The sequence below is a fragment of the Mustela lutreola genome, chromosome 10 (genome assembly GCF_030435805.1).
Source record: "Mustela lutreola isolate mMusLut2 chromosome 10, mMusLut2.pri, whole genome shotgun sequence".
In the NCBI taxonomy this organism is placed as follows: Eukaryota; Metazoa; Chordata; class Mammalia; order Carnivora; family Mustelidae; genus Mustela; species Mustela lutreola.
Window position 1 is genome coordinate 8,459,101 of NC_081299.1, and position 13,165 is coordinate 8,472,265.

The window sequence follows — 13,165 nt, forward strand, 5'->3', positions numbered from 1 at the left end:
TAGTCACCTCCCACAGGGCCTCGTCTGAACACCACCACATCGGGGGGTTAGCGTTTCAACATGGGAATCTGGGGGACATATTCAGCCCATACCAATGCCTTTGGGAGAATCCAACTCCCTTTGGAAAAATCCTCCCCCAGGAGCTGCGGGCCTCATGGTTAGTGTCCTAGTCTGAGGCAGGAGCGGGTAGCTGATTTGGATTGAGGCCCCAGGGGCCAGGAGCAGGAGACTGAGGCAGGGTAAATCAAATGGAGGGAAAGCCAGTCAAGGGTGCTTATGGGGTTCCCCACCTCCTTGAGCAGTGGGGCCAGCCCCCTGCTGGGCCAGTCTGCGGAGCTGTTGCACAGCACAAGTCCCAGAACGTTCCACCCAGGGACAGAGAGCAGCGCTTGTCCCCCTTAGGTCTGTCTCCCCTGGGTGAAGGGCTCCCAGAGAAATGTTAGCCTTCGCCTGTGCGGAGGCCCCGCACACACCCATGGGAGCAGTTTCCTGAAGGGAAGGGGGAAGCTACTCGAGGTCAAGGTCAGGTACCCCCATCTCTTTAGAGCTGCAGCTGACAGAAGAAAGTGGGCTGAGAGGAGGGGAGAGGGGGCTGGGGGCGCTTGAGGAGAGGGTGTGACCACCAGTGACCTCAGAGGCTCCTTACCCCTCCCCGTCCCTGGAGGTGGGATCTGAGCGCCTTTCCTGCTCCCAGAGGCTGCCCCAGGGGCCCCGTGATGGTGACGGAGCTCATGTCTGAGGCCAGGTGAGGCCTCTGGAGAAGTTTTAACGTGTAGGTGGGCAGGTGTGGGGACCCACTCGTCTGACAGTGCCCCCCAAATCCTCACAGGTAAGTTTCTTTCTTCTTTCTTTCTTTCTTTTTTTTTAAAGATTTTTAAATTTTATTTATTTGTTAGAGCGAGCACACAAGCTGGGGGCGTGGCAGGTGGAGGGGGAAGCAGGCTGCCAGCGGAGCTGGGAGCCCGAGATGCAGGGCTCGATCCCAGGACCCTGGCATCATGACCTGAGTGAAGACAGATCCTTAATGGACGGAGCCCCCCGGGCGCCCCTTATTCCACCCGCCAGCCACGCACCTGCAGTGGCCTGCCTCGTCTTCAGTCCCTCCCGCCCTCTGGGAACAGGGACCAGGTTCAGAGGACACCTGGGAAGCTCCCGAGGGGCTTGCACACCCGCAGGGGCCCCCGGAGCAGGTCAGGTTAACTCGAAGCCTCTGCATGTCCCTCCGAGAGGCGTTACTGGACAGCGCAGGGCGACCCGCTAGGCCGAGGCCGCCTACATTCCTTCCCTGTGCGGGGTGGCCCCTGCTCCCGGCACGCACCTGTCATTCTTGGGGCTCCTGGGATGGGCTGCTGATGCCATGGCCACGGGGAGTGAGGTTGCTCAGGGGAGGAAGCCCCCAGAGGTAGGGGTGGGGGGGAAGGAGCCGCACTGCAGCCTGGTACCCCCGGCCTAGATGGCCTGGCGGCCTCCGCACCCCAGGTGGCCTCCTCTGTTCTCAAACCCCCATCCTCACCTCCTCTGGGGGTGGACGGTCCCCAGCACGCGGGGAGTGCCCGATGCCGTCCCTCACAAGTCGTTACTGAGACTCCAGGCGTTCAGGCTGAATTTCTCGGCCACGGGTACGTGCGGTTCTCTTCACCTCCAGCAGGCCGGGTTCCGAGCTAAAGAGCGGGGGTGGGGGTGCTCTGAAGTGGGGCTCTTGTCCGGCGTCTTCCAGCTTCACGGGACCACTGCCGGGCATGCCACACCCTAAGCCACACACCCAATGGCGCCCCACTAGTTTTCTGCTTCCCTTAATAGGCAGGCCCACCGAAGACTCATGGGGTGACGAGGAGGGCACAGCTGTCCGGTGTGGAATGGGAGGCACGTGGGGCCAGGGCGACTCCTGGTGGAGCTGGACATGCCTGTTTGTTCTCTCTCCCGGCCTGCAGTTGTGAGCGACAACATTCAGCTGGTGACAAGGAGACCAGGCTTCCAGGGTGAGTCGGGCTGTGGCACCTGTGACACAGGGACCATGGCCTAGGTCCTGAGCCCCCCCCACCCCCGCCCCAAGGGCGAATAGCAAGGAGGCGACCTCCCATCTCCTGAAGAGTTAGACATGGGGAAACAATCTGTCATTAGGGCAGGGCCAGGTGGCTGGTCCTTCCGCCTCAGACACCAGCCCACCCCAAAAGCCTGGTGATGGAGGAAGACCCCACGGCTCCGGGTTTCAACCACACACAAACCGGTCATGGAAGTTTGAAAGAGATTTATTTAAAAACAGAACAAAAAAGAAGCTTTGGTATTTCAAAACCCAACAATCATCGATCACTAGAAAGTTAAACACCTCCAGTAAAGCCCAGAAGTACAAAAAGCACAGATCTCCACAGGCTCCTGATGAGAGACAATGTGCAAACCCAGGGTGAGCCGGGACCCACCCTCCGCACAGGCCGGGTGGGGCGGCCCGGGTCACAGGTCACCTCCGCCACTCACTGTCTCAAGTGGACGCCAAAGCCACCCCGCCAGATCCCAACAACAATAAATTAAAAATTCAGTTGAGAAAGAACACATTAAATTAGGAAGAGAACACAGTTTTTCCTAGACACGTCTTTTCAAAAGGGGGTCTATGTCCTGGGACAGAAGAAAGGGGGTGGGGAAGCGGAAGGAGTGAGTTCAATTTCAAGTATTTTCCATCTAGGTTCATTTTATTGAGTCGAAAGCTTACAAAAAGTCCACTGAGCTTCCCCTCCCGCTCCCCGAGGCCGACTCCTGAACATCCACACACGCTCTGCGTCACCGGTGTCCCCAACAAGGCACAAAAGGGTGGGTGCTCTCAAAGGCTCCCTGTTGGCGCGGCAGGACTGTCAGTGCTGGGCATCTGGTGCAGACGGGGCTGAAAGCGGGGCTGTCGGCGCGCTCAGACACTGGGGTCCTCCTGTTCAATGAGCAAAACAGCTTGTTACTCTTCACCACCAAGCTGGGGAGGCTACACGATTACCAGGGGGATCAGAGGACGGAGATGACCCTGGTGGCCCCCCTGCCCAGGCTCCGATCGGGCTCTGCAGCCACTCCTGGCCCAGGGACGTGCCACAGCTGCCGTGGAGTTCATGGCCTGGACACCTCCGCGGGCCCGCGCGGTGTTTGCCGGGCTCTGGTCTGCCGTGGCCCAGCTAGCCCGAGGAACCGGAGGGCCGGGCGGGTAGCACCCCCAAATTAGGGGTTTGGCTTGCCCCCATCCTGGATCAGGCGGGGAACCCAAGGCGGATGGCTGTAGCCAGAGGCCCACCAAGCAGCAGTGCCTCCCTCAGAGGCTGTCAGCCCCTGTTCTCATCCAGCTCGGAAAGATTTTTCATGTGACTTTCCGTGTGTTCGTCAGGTGAGAGCTCAGACCTGCCGCCCACCCCTCCCCCACTCCTTCAGGCTGACTGCTGCTGCTTCTCAGCCTGGCCTCGGGCCAGAAACTAGAAACCAGAAGGCACGGAGCCCTCTGTGGAGGTAATGAGGCATTCCTCCCGAGCTGGCGCAGGCTCCTTAACCACTGAGAGCACAGATCGCGAGCTCGTGCATCTCTCCACTCACTGGGAAGAAAGCCCAGCTCCCTCTGAGGGACTTTCTCCTGCGACTGCTAAGAACGGACCCCCTTCTGTTCCCGCCCGGGAAATCCGGGCAGCGAGAAAGCACAGGGGACCGGCTGGCAGGGCAGATGAGGCGGCCTCCCCGAGGCTGAGCCTGATCCCCAAGACACATTTCAGCTGAGAGTCCCACAGCGGCCGAGCTCAAAGTCACGGCTTCCTGGGGGCAAAGATGTTTCAGGAAACAGGGTGGGGAAGGATCGTGCCCTGCACTGACGACATGACCCCCTTAGCTGATGCACAGCGAGGGCAGTGAACGGGGCCCTCGGGGTGAAGACAGGGCTCCCCCCAACTGCAGCTTACACGGAGGCTTGAGTCAACGTAGGGCCTCGTTGCAATTCGTAAATGCTGCGATTTACTGGGGCCGGGAAGGGACTGTCCCTGGGAGGCCAGCAGACAGCTACCCACCACTGGCCTTCCTAGGGTCTCCTCTTAGAAGTCACTTTGTGACATCCTCTCTAAACATACTCCTCTCTGTGTTGCCGGCAGAGGGCACTGGCTTAAAAGGGGACCCCAGGGACGCCTGAATGGCTCAGTTGGTCAAGCGTCTGCCTTCGGTTCAGGTCACAATCCTGGAGTCCTGGGATCAGGCTCCCTGCTCAGCGGAGAGCCTGCTTCTCCCTCTGCCTGCTGCTCCCCCTGCTTGTGCTAGCGCGCTCTCTCTCTCACTCTTGCGCTATCTCAAATAAACAAATAAAATCTTCAAAAAGATAAAAAGGAGGAGACCCAGTACGGCCCGGGCCCTCCCCTGCGCTGAGCTCCGGACAGAACACAAGGCCGGGGCCCCGGGCTCTGAGGACACAGGGGCTTTATACCTTACTCCTGAAGAGGGGCTTGGCCCCAGGCCCACAGTACTCATTGTAGATGAGCTTGAAGAGGAAGAGGTGGAAGAGGGTGATGAGGGAGGCCACGCTGAACCAGAAGAGGAAGGGCAGCCCGGGGTCCTGCTGGGCCATGTGCTCATCGTGGGCCAAGATGGCCTTGAGGTGCAGCGTGTGGCGCAGGTCCTGCAGGTGCGTGAGGTCGGTGGAGATGTACAGCAGCGGCGTGATGGGCTGTGTCACCATGACCGGGAAAATGTGGCCCTGCGGCGCCGAGGTCAGCTCCACGGGCTCCTCCAGGCAGCCCGCCTTGCACGCGTAGACCTTGACGGGCTGGCCGCGCGGCTCCACGGACACGTGCAGGTATGGCTTGCCCTCGGGGTCGGCGAGCACGGCCAGGTCGATGTGGTCGTTCTTGTAGCGGACGCCGCGCAGGGCGTAGCTGTTGTGCAGCACGTCGGGGTCGGCCTGGAACTGCAGGTGGTTCTCGGTGAACTGGAGGCCCCCGAAGCTGAGCACCATGCCCTGCAGGATGCCAGGGGCGCCGACCCGCACCAGCCCCTTGCAGCCGCGCTTCTGCAAGGTCAGCCTCCACAGGTCGGACAGCTGCAGGATCTGCGGGACCGAGGCCAGGCGGCCCGGCCACAGGTTCTCGGCATGCATGGTGGCGTGGCCGCTGAAGCAGTGGTCTTCGTAGTTGAGCGTCGACTCCATCTGGTCGCGCTCCCGGTGGCTCAGGCCGGGGCTGAGCAGGGGGGCCGGGGAGCAGGAGAGCATGTAGTACAGAGTCAGGTTCACAGTCAGGCCCGAAGGGGTGTGGGCATCCGTGATCTTCTTCATTTCCACACCTGTAATGCCACAGAGGGTGCACGGTTAAGGAGGAATGGTGTGGCCGGGAGGCCAAGGTCATGACATGAAGAACAACAAGAGAAGGAAGCTTTGGCCTCGAGGAGGCACATGGCAGCTCCGGTCTCCCCCGAGGAGGAGACAAAGTCATTCAGTTTGACCCTGTAGGCCTGAAACCTAAAATCCTGCACAAAGTGGGGCCTCCTGCCAGCGCCCAGAAGAACACAGATGGGGCCAGGACATGGCCAAAGTCAAGCCCTCTGTCTCCAGAACACAGTCACCAGCGCCCTGGCCGTCTCAGCCTGCTCCTTGCTAACATCTCGTTCTCACGCCCTGTAGCTTTAAGTAACATCTGAACACCCGATCTCCCAAATCTGTATGAATTCTAGACTCAAACAGCTAGCTGCCCTTTGGGTGTCTCCATCCGGATGCCTGACGGACACTTTGAACCCGATGTGGTCTGAACTCTTCCAGCTCCAAGCCAATCCTCCACCAGACTATCTCCAGACACTTGCTCAAGCCTTCCCCACAAATTCAGGAGTCACTCTCAAATTCTCACGCCCCACGCCCAGTCCATGCAAAGTCCTGCTGGCACCACCTCCAAAAGTAATCAGAAGCCATCCACTTCTGTCTCCACAGAGTGGCCACAGCTCTGGTCCCAGCCACCCTCCTCTTCCACGTGGGCTCCTGCAAAATCTTCACGTGGGGTCTCCATGTCCCACTTTCATCCCCTTACAGTCTGTTCTCTGCACAGAGCAGCCAGAGGGGGCCTTACAAATGTACAGCTGGGGGGTGTCTCTGCTTGTTTTCCATCCCACACGGAATCAGATTCACCATCCTCACCAAGGTCTACAAGGCCCTTCAGGATCTGGTGATCCCTTCGCCAGCAACCTGCCGGCTGCGCTGGCCTCTCGGCTGCAACCTGCAGGCCACACTGGCCTCAACCACACCTGCTCCTGCCCGAGGGCCTCTGACCCGCTGGCTCCCTCCACATCATCACTCGGCTGCTTTCTTGTTATTCAAGTCTGAGCTAAGTGCTTTCCCCTCGGTGTCCCCGGCAACTGGGGCTAACCCCACTCTCCCCTCACCCTCCAACACGTATTTTTAACTTTACCGAACTATTTATTCCGACAAGTTCCCTTCCTTACTCATTCAGATTTTCACTTTTCTAGTATCACCTTCCTCCCATCCAGAATCTGAGCAAGCAGGAGAACAGGAACTCTGTTCTAATTCACTTCTATACCCTCATATGGGGAGAACAGTCCCTGGCAAGATCCAATCAATTCTTGCTGAGAGGATTAAACACACGTTGAGCAAGTAAGCGTGGGAATGGAGACAACAAGCACCCTGGAAACCAACATCTCTCTCATCTAGAATAGGATTTCCTTTACCGCAACAGTCAACGAGGGAAAGAAGTTTTCATTTGACCTGCCCATTCCAACCTGCTGGAGAATACGTTCCATTCCCTCCCAGTGGAAAGGTGCAGCCACTCTGGCCAAGGCACACTTCAGCCGAGTGGGAGCCCTGCCTTGGGGGCGCCTGGGGCATGTGACTCTTGATCTCGGGGTTGTGAGTTCAAGTCCCACATTAGGCACAGAGTTCGCTTAAAAACAAAGAAAAAAGCCCAGGCCTGTCACCAGCCAGATTGTGGGAAACTCAGGAGAGAATCTGGGGACAGCCAGGCATCTCTCCGCCTGTTGATTTATCCTTTAAAAACTGACCCCCACATCCATTCTCAGTATCAGTGCTCATCTACAAGAACAAGGAACAGTAAGACCTGTCTTTCACACTCATTCTTTCATTAGAATCTCACATTAGACCACCCCACTACTCCCCTTCAGTGTCCCCTTCGTACACTTTAGCGGAGTATCTCCATAGTGGCCCGTGTACTCCCTGGTGTAAGGTGTGGACTATGGACCAGGAACTGGCCAGGCCTCACCTGGGCTGAAGAGCTGAGCCCAGAGGTGCTGGTGGTCCTGAAGGAGCTCAGCCGCCGGCATCTCCAAGAGCTCCAGCATTTCCTTTCGGGCCAAATCCTGGAGCACCTTGAGCTCCTTGGATGCTTTGCTTTTGAGCACCTGGGGGCTAATGGGGCCTGAAACATGCACCACCCACAACACTGTCTCGTCCAGTTGTGTCTTGGGAGCCACTTGGAGCCGGTTCACTAGCTTCTTGGCGGCCACCACCACCAGGTGCACCAGCCCCGTGGGAAAAGGCGGGGACCGGCCTGAGTAGAGGAGGAACTGATGATCTCCCACCTTCTCCAGGGTACTGGTGAAGGCTCTGGGGACCGGGCCGGCAGTGGGCCCCACAGTCTGCAGCGCGGCCACCCGCTCCGTGGGATTGTTGAGCTGGATACGCTGCAGATAGACGTGGGGTCGGCCCCGGTGCGCCAGAAAGTCCTCTTGCAGAAGCACGCAGTCGCGGCCTGATCCTGTGACCAGGCCGGAGGCCGAGGCGGGCCCGGGGGCGGCGGCCGCAGGGCCAGGACCCGAGGTCCCAAGCTGCAGGCAACGCACTCGGCGCAGCAGCCCTTCACGTAGCAGCAGCACTGACTCTCCCGCTTCGGAGAGCGCACTGAGCGGGCGCAGCTGCACGAAGGGCACGAAGTCTGGCGCCACGGCGGGCTCTCGTTCTCCAGGAGTCACCCACAGCCGGTTGGCGGCCACGTCCAGTGCCAGGAAGCCGTTGGCCACCAGGGCCGGCACTCCAGGGCCCAGTGGAACAGCCTCGCCGCGCTCCCGCAGGCCGCGCCAGGAGCGGGTGGCCGCCTCCAGGCAGGCAGAAGGCTCAGCGGCGCCCGACTCGCCGCGGGACCAGGGCAGCAGGTGCAGGCCGCCCGCGGCCCGCCGCGCCCCGGAACCGGCGAACCACAGAAGCAGCAGCAGGAGGCCGAGCAGGCAGAGTAGGCGGCGGGCCCAGCTGCTCGACAGGAGTCCCGGCAGCCCCTTAAGCCGCTGCTGCAGCCACATCGGGCCGCCAGGCGCGGCGCGGGGGCGGCCGCCGGGCCCGCCGCCCAGCCCACCGGCCCGGCCGCCCGCGCCTCACTCCCAGGCCCGGACCGCGGCGCCCACCCCGGCCCCTGCCGTAGCCGCCCGCAGCAGCAGACACCGCCGCTTCCTCCTCCTTCTCTGTTTCCCCCCGCCGTCAAACAACGCCGGCCGTCAAGCGCCGCCGGGTCTTTTGCGACACGCAGGAAAGGAGGGGGCGGAGGGAAGAGGCGGGGCGGGCCAGAGAGAAGGGGGCGGAGCCACGGCCAGGACGCGCCGGGAGCCATCCGGGCTGGACCGTAGTATCCCGGACAGATAAAGCGCAGTCCTCGAGAGGGCTGGGGGCTGGGGTGGATATTGGAAGCATCCAACGCACTTGCAGAAAAAAATAAAAAATACTGAGCCAGCCAAACTGAACACGTGTTGGGCCCAGTTTGCCACTGATGGATTCAACAGCCCTAAGAGTAGAAAATAATAAAAAGGAGACTTTTCTGTAAAAATTACGATCCTCCCTGCAAAAAAATATAGAGAAGAAAGGAGGAAAGGAAAGAAGGAACGGACGAACGATGCAAGGTTGGAAAGAAAGAAAGAAAGAGGAAAGTAACCATTGTAAACTAGACTTTTTAGGAAATATTTTGTTGACAACTCTTCCAGACCTGTCTGGCTGCACGTTCAGCATATAGACACACGAACCCAGCCCAGGACTGTCCATTTCTCTACCACACCAAGTCGTCTTTTTGATGTCACCCTGAGTTTTAATTCACGAAATGACATGAGACATTAAAGTCTCATTATTTGAAAATGCCTTTAAATTGTGAATTATCAGTGCAAAAGAGAATTTTTTTTTTTTTTTTTTTTTTCTGGGGAAAAAATTCAATACGGGCACAGGGGCGGACAATGGAGCAATTGTTTCCACTTTGGATTCAGGACATTCCAAAACCAGACAGTGCTTTTCAGTTGTCGAAAATTAAACAGTCATTTGAGGTGGCTTCCTGTGGGCTGTGAGCAGACACTGATTCATTTACCGAGTTGGACTGCCGGCGTCCTTTGAGAAAGTACCTGTCCAGGTGATTTTTTTTTTTTTCAGGGTTATTATCAAAGCATAAACACAATTTTTTAATAGTTTTTTTTTTTTTTTTAAATAATCTCTTTACCCAATGTGGGGCATAAACTCACTAGCCCGACATCAAGAGTCACACACTCTTGGGACGCCTGGGTGGCTCAGTCGGTTAGGCCACTGCCTTAGGCTCAGGTCATGATCCCAGGGTCCTGGGATCGAGTCCTGCATCGGGCTCCTTGCTCGGCAGGAAGCCTGCTTCTCTCTCCGCCTCTGCCTGTCACTCTGCCTGCTTGTGCACTCTCTCTCTCTCACTCTCTCTCTGACAAATAAATAAATAAAATCCTTAAAAACAAAAAAACGAGTCACACACTCTTACCACAGAGCCATCCAGGCACCCCTATAAACTTCTTAATTCCCACCTGGTTCACAAACCCTACAGAATATGTTCACGGAGGTGCAGGGATCCATGACCTACCGTTAGAAAGATAGGCTCCATCTAATGCCCCCTTGGGAAGGCAGAAGTCCTTGGGTGGCACAGTGTGGTGAGAACAAGGACCAGGCTTGATTCTAACTATGAAATGGGGATGACGAGAGAATGTGCCTCTCGTGTTTTTGAGGAATAAATAAGTTTGTGCAGGCTAGGAATGCAAGGTGCATGACACATAGTGAATGTTCAGTAAATGTCATGCTACATAATTACATTTGCTATTACAATCAACTATGTAATAGACATACACCTTGGCCTATTATGTGAACATTCCAGAGGGGAGCAATTCCTAGAAACAGATTCCTGGGTCGAAAGGAAGCGTCATTATGTGCTCTTCACTCCCTCGCCACCCTCCCTTCCACCCCGGGAGGGAATCACAGCCCAGAGTCAACAACAGAACCACAACAAAGGGTGCCTGGGTGGCTCAGTCAGTTAAGCGTCTGCCTTCCGCTCAGGTCATGATCCCAGAGTCCTGGGATAGATTCCGGCATCCAGCTTCCTGCTCCATGGAGAGCCTGCTTCTTCCTCTCCCTCTGCCCGCCGTTCTGCCTACTTGTACTCTCTCTCTGTCAAATAACTAAATAAAATCTTTAAAAAAAAAAAAGAACCACAACAAAGCCAGGGGCCAAGAGTATGGAGGACCCTGGCATCAGGCTTTCTGGGTTTTTGAATCTTGGCCTTACCCCTTACTAGCAGGTCAGCTGACTTCCCGGGGCCTCAGTTTCTCCATCCATAAAGTGGGGGTTATAAAACAGAGTAGGATTGCTCTCAGACTTCAGGGACACGGGCATATGATACATTTTAGCATACTGCCTGGCTGAAAATAACCATTCACCATTTTAACCTATTAAGAGCGCTAAGGAGGGGAAGGGTGATGTCTTCCCCTCTCCTGACCCCAGTTATTCTGTTCCTCTCCCTAGAAGCAAGTGTCATTATTTTCCACTCACAGAAACTGTAGCATATAATATACACCGGTATCTCTCTATTTTCACTTAATAGTGAACAGCTTGGAAATCCCATCCTTAATTGCTATTAAAGGGGCTAAGTGCCAGTGGGTCTGGCTGATGGATGTGAACAGAGAGGAGGAGGCTGAGGGCTGACTGGCAGCGGGGTGTGGCAGAGGCCAGCACCTTTCCCTGGCTCAGGCTCAGCTAAGGAAATGAATAAAAGAAGGAAAATGAGAAAACCACCGCCACCCCTTGGCACCAGACAACTAACTGCCTTCGGGGCCAGCAGTCCTCTCTGCACCTTCCCAGGGAAACCAGAGTCCTGCGCCTTTAACGGTTCACAACACGTGCAGCACGTACCAGCAGTAACATCTGGGCAGCAGCCACCGCTGGTTAAGGAGACAGACTCTCGTTCTGGATGAAGTTTGGACCAGGTTCAAGTTCCAGCAATCTGGCAAAAGCAGCAGAAAAAAGATACAGAAGGAATGGAGGGCAGGCTTTGCCACGGTGAGTCCTTTCTCCAGGGAAAGCCAGCAGCCTCCTGGATTGATTGCCTCTCCCGAGTTATACCGACTCTGGGCACGTGGACCACGGGTACCCCACCGCCCAGGGATTTTTTTCTGTCCACAGGACCTGACCATAGAGGTTCTCCTTGGATCCCAGCAAATGGGGGAGCTTGAGCGTGTTCTAAAGCTGCCTCCCTTACCGTGTCCTGCATCAACTGTGTGATGTCAAGCAGGTTGGTTCGCCTCTCTGGACCTCAGTTTCCTTATTTCACAGATAGGGGCAATACTGCCCAACTCACAGGGCTGCTGTGAACACAGAATGAGAAAGAGCTTTGAAGATTGAGTCAGCCAACATACACGCTCATTCTCCGCCCCTCTGCCCATCCCTCCATTTCCTTCTGGAAGGATCTGGAATTTCAGTCTGCATCCTCCTGAATTCAAAAACATCCGGTGGATTCTGGCACCAATCCTGTCCCCAGCTGCAGATACTCCCCACCCTGGGTCCCAGTTGGGAGACTGAAGACCTGGATTGCTCTCACGCCTCTTTACTTGCCTTATGACCTTGAGCTTGCTGCTGGGCCCATCAACCATCCGTAACAGAGTAAATCTCTGTACAATGAGATGATCTCTAACGTTCCCAGGGATTCTACCTATCTTCTAAAAATAACATGTTGGTTTTGTTTGGATTGTACAAATAGGATATATTATTTGCAAAAGAAAATTGTAAAAACATTGAAAAATATAAGTAGGAAAATCAAACTACCAGGAAATAATATGTGCAATATATAATTATAGATGCATATACAATCCCACGATCTGCAAATAATCACTGCAAACATTTGCCTGTCATTTGCTTCTAGCACTATCTCTATTATATCCACAAGAGCATATTCTTCTTTTTTTTTTTTTTTAAGATTTTATTTATTTATTTGACAGAGATCACAAGTAGGCAGAGAGGCAGGCAGAGAGAGAGGAGGAAGCAGACTCCCCACGGAGCAGAGAGCCCGATGTGGGGCTCGATTCCAGCACTCTGGGATCACCACCTAGGCTGAAGGCAGAGACTTTAACCCACTGAGCCACCCAGGCGTCCCAAGAGGATATTCTTTTGAGTGGGGTCATAGTGTATGTCCTTTCTTTGCACTTACACTTAGCAAATGGTAGAGGATTTCGCTTACTGAAACAGTTTGATTTCTCTTTTCCCCAGAACCTAGGCATGGCCCACTCTGCCTTGTTCAGTAACACCCTCCCCGTGTCCCCTCTCTTCACCCAGGGGTTGGGGGATGGTAGCCCCTGCCCATCCAGAGTCGCACCCACCACCCTTCCTCTGGAAACTAATGTCCTGGAAGGAGGCTCTCAGATTTGTCTGAGCGCCTTTTCCAAGGAAGGGAGGCTGCCTTTCTCTTCCCTGGCTGCCCCTGGCTGACATCGGCTCGGGAAACCCTTGTTCTAAGAAACCCTTAAAGTGTTTGATGAGCTTTGAAGACTCACGTTGGTGAAAAACCACTAACCTACCTTCCTTCCTTGCTTGCTTCCTTGCTTTCACTCATTCATTTCACTTAACAGGGCGACCTCAAGAGCAAGACCTTCCTCGGCTCAGAGGTTCTGTTTGCCACCCAGGAACACAAAGGCGGATTAAGTGATTTCCTTTTTTGGTAGATGGTGATGCACTTTCTGCATTTCCAGCAGCCAGGAGGATCTCGCCAGGGACGTGGACGCCTCTGAACTCCCCGACATTCTCCCCCACCCCACCCCACCCCCATCCCTAGCTCCCGCCCACCACTTCCAGCGGCGGAGAAGCCCCGGGAGAAGCGCGGGGCGGAGGACCGGCCGGCGGAAGGACCCGGGAGCCGCCCCAGCTCGGGGCGGCCGGGGTTCGGGCGAGTCTGCAGGAAAACCC

The 13,165-nt window shown here is 56.1% G+C and overlaps 1 protein-coding gene across 1 annotated transcript; it reads right to left on the reverse strand.

Moving 5' to 3' along the window:
- Window positions 1-2,233: 2,233 nt before the first annotated feature.
- Window positions 2,234-8,427, reverse strand: KIAA2013 (KIAA2013 ortholog). The gene is made up of 3 exons (XM_059135456.1): window positions 7,218-8,427; window positions 4,427-5,280; window positions 2,234-2,914 (listed from the first exon to the last, which is right to left on the reverse strand). The coding sequence occupies exons 1-3, from the start codon at window positions 8,248-8,250 to the stop codon at window positions 2,897-2,899; spliced, it is 1,905 nt and encodes a 634-aa protein (XP_058991439.1). The 5' UTR covers window positions 8,251-8,427; the 3' UTR covers window positions 2,234-2,896.
- Between the last annotated feature and the right edge of the window lie 4,738 nt (window positions 8,428-13,165).

What these genes read in the sequence shown, in the direction of transcription:
- KIAA2013 (XM_059135456.1), bottom strand. Translation starts at nt 8,250, where the DNA reads ATGTGGCTGCAGCAGCGGCTTAAGGGGCTGCCGGGACTCCTGTCGAGC. An exon ending in GGCTCAGCTCTTCAGCCCAG is followed by an intron (nt 5,281 to 7,217) that starts GTGAGGCCTGGC and finishes GTGGCATTACAG; the next exon opens with GTGTGGAAATGAAGAAGATC.